The sequence below is a fragment of the Perkinsus marinus genome (assembly GCF_000006405.1).
Source record: "Perkinsus marinus ATCC 50983 genomic scaffold scf_1104296938394, whole genome shotgun sequence".
Classification (NCBI taxonomy): domain Eukaryota; phylum Perkinsozoa; order Perkinsida; family Perkinsidae; genus Perkinsus; species Perkinsus marinus.
Window position 1 is genome coordinate 179 of NW_003213462.1, and position 1,430 is coordinate 1,608.

The 1,430-nt window shown below is 37.4% G+C and overlaps 1 protein-coding gene across 1 annotated transcript; it reads left to right on the forward strand.

Annotated features, from left to right (window-relative positions):
• Positions 1-466: 466 nt before the first annotated feature.
• Pmar_PMAR025231 (hypothetical protein) lies at positions 467-616 on the forward strand (the record flags this gene model as incomplete). Its single annotated transcript, XM_002782754.1, has 1 exon — positions 467-616. A coding segment is annotated over one exon (150 nt), but the record flags the coding sequence as incomplete, so codon positions are not given.
• Positions 617-1,430: the final 814 nt, after the last annotated feature.

The following is a 1,430-nucleotide window of genomic DNA, read 5'->3' on the forward strand; positions in this document are numbered from 1 at the left end:
TAATGATCAATACAGTAATCATAAAGTATACGCTAGGCTAGCAAGGGAGACTAGTATCACAAGAAACTAAAATTACAGAAGACACTTGTGTACAATATTTCCTCACAGGATCATATTTGCCTTCAACCGTTTCCTCTTATGATTTTCGCATTCCATGATTTTGATATTTTATATGAATATCTATGCGTTATTGCTGCCATTATGGAATATGAACATAATAAATGTAAATAGCGTGATATTGAACATTGTAGTTTTACAACATGGAGTGGCGTCGTCAAACTCGGTGAAATATGTTTTTCGCTAGTGTTTTGCATATCACTAGGGTGGCCGTGAAACTTCATTTTATATAATATTCAGAAATGGTTATAAAGTATATTTAACTTCAACCGCTTCTTCTTGTGAAAATTTCCATATAACAGAATTTTTTTCTTTCCGAATACTTTCAGTGAATTCTATCAAAAAATCTATGACTGCTACTCAAGAATTCGACCCCACCATTGACACCGAAACTGTTGCTCACACGTTTACGGTCGAAAATGAAAATTTGCAACACTCCGTATCGGTTGTTCACGAGCGTGGCCGCGGCTATGCGTGGAGAATCTGGCCAAGCGCTCACGTAAGAAGAAAAGCCGATTTTCTTTGATAAATTTTAATAGTTACTCACGAAATTTCTGGCGAAGGAATTGAAGAGCCGTAAAAATTGTCCGATCGATTTCATCGACATCGGATGCGGCGCCGGGCTGGTCGGACTAGCAGTAGCGGCGAGCGAGGGTAATGCACAGTGGGAAAATATTATATTGGAGTTTCACCTGTTTTACGTGAAGTGGCGTAAAACTCGGTGAAAAACGCGATATTCGCGGCCTGTAGTAGTCGTGAAATATGTTTTTCGCTAGTGTTTTCCATATCACTAGGGTGAAACTCCATTAGATTAACATTGTTGAGGTGGCTGCATATTACAACAACCCGTTTTACGAGAAGTAGTGATATGTCTTTTTCGTATCACTAGGGTGGTGAAACTACATTTTAGTAGTTTTTCGAAATCACGGAGAGGCGGTTTGATTAGTTGTTAAAGTGAAGTGGCCGTATTGTGGTAATATTCACTGTTAAACTCGGAAAATAGAAAATTTCAAACATATTGTTTTTGTGGAAAATGGAGTCTTGGAAGTGTTGGTGATGAGGAATAGGATATAATTATTCATTGGAGTTTCACCCGTTTTTGGCGAAGTGAAATGTGAAATGTGTTTTTCATATCACTAGGGTGAAACTCCAATATTAATATTTCATAATATTATACAATCAAGTTTCACGGCCACCCTAGTGCATATCACCGCGAGTATCGCCTAGTTTTTCACTGAGTTTTACGATGCCACTTCACTTTGTAAAACGGGTGGAACTCCAATATATGATATTAGTATTAAATATAAAATAAA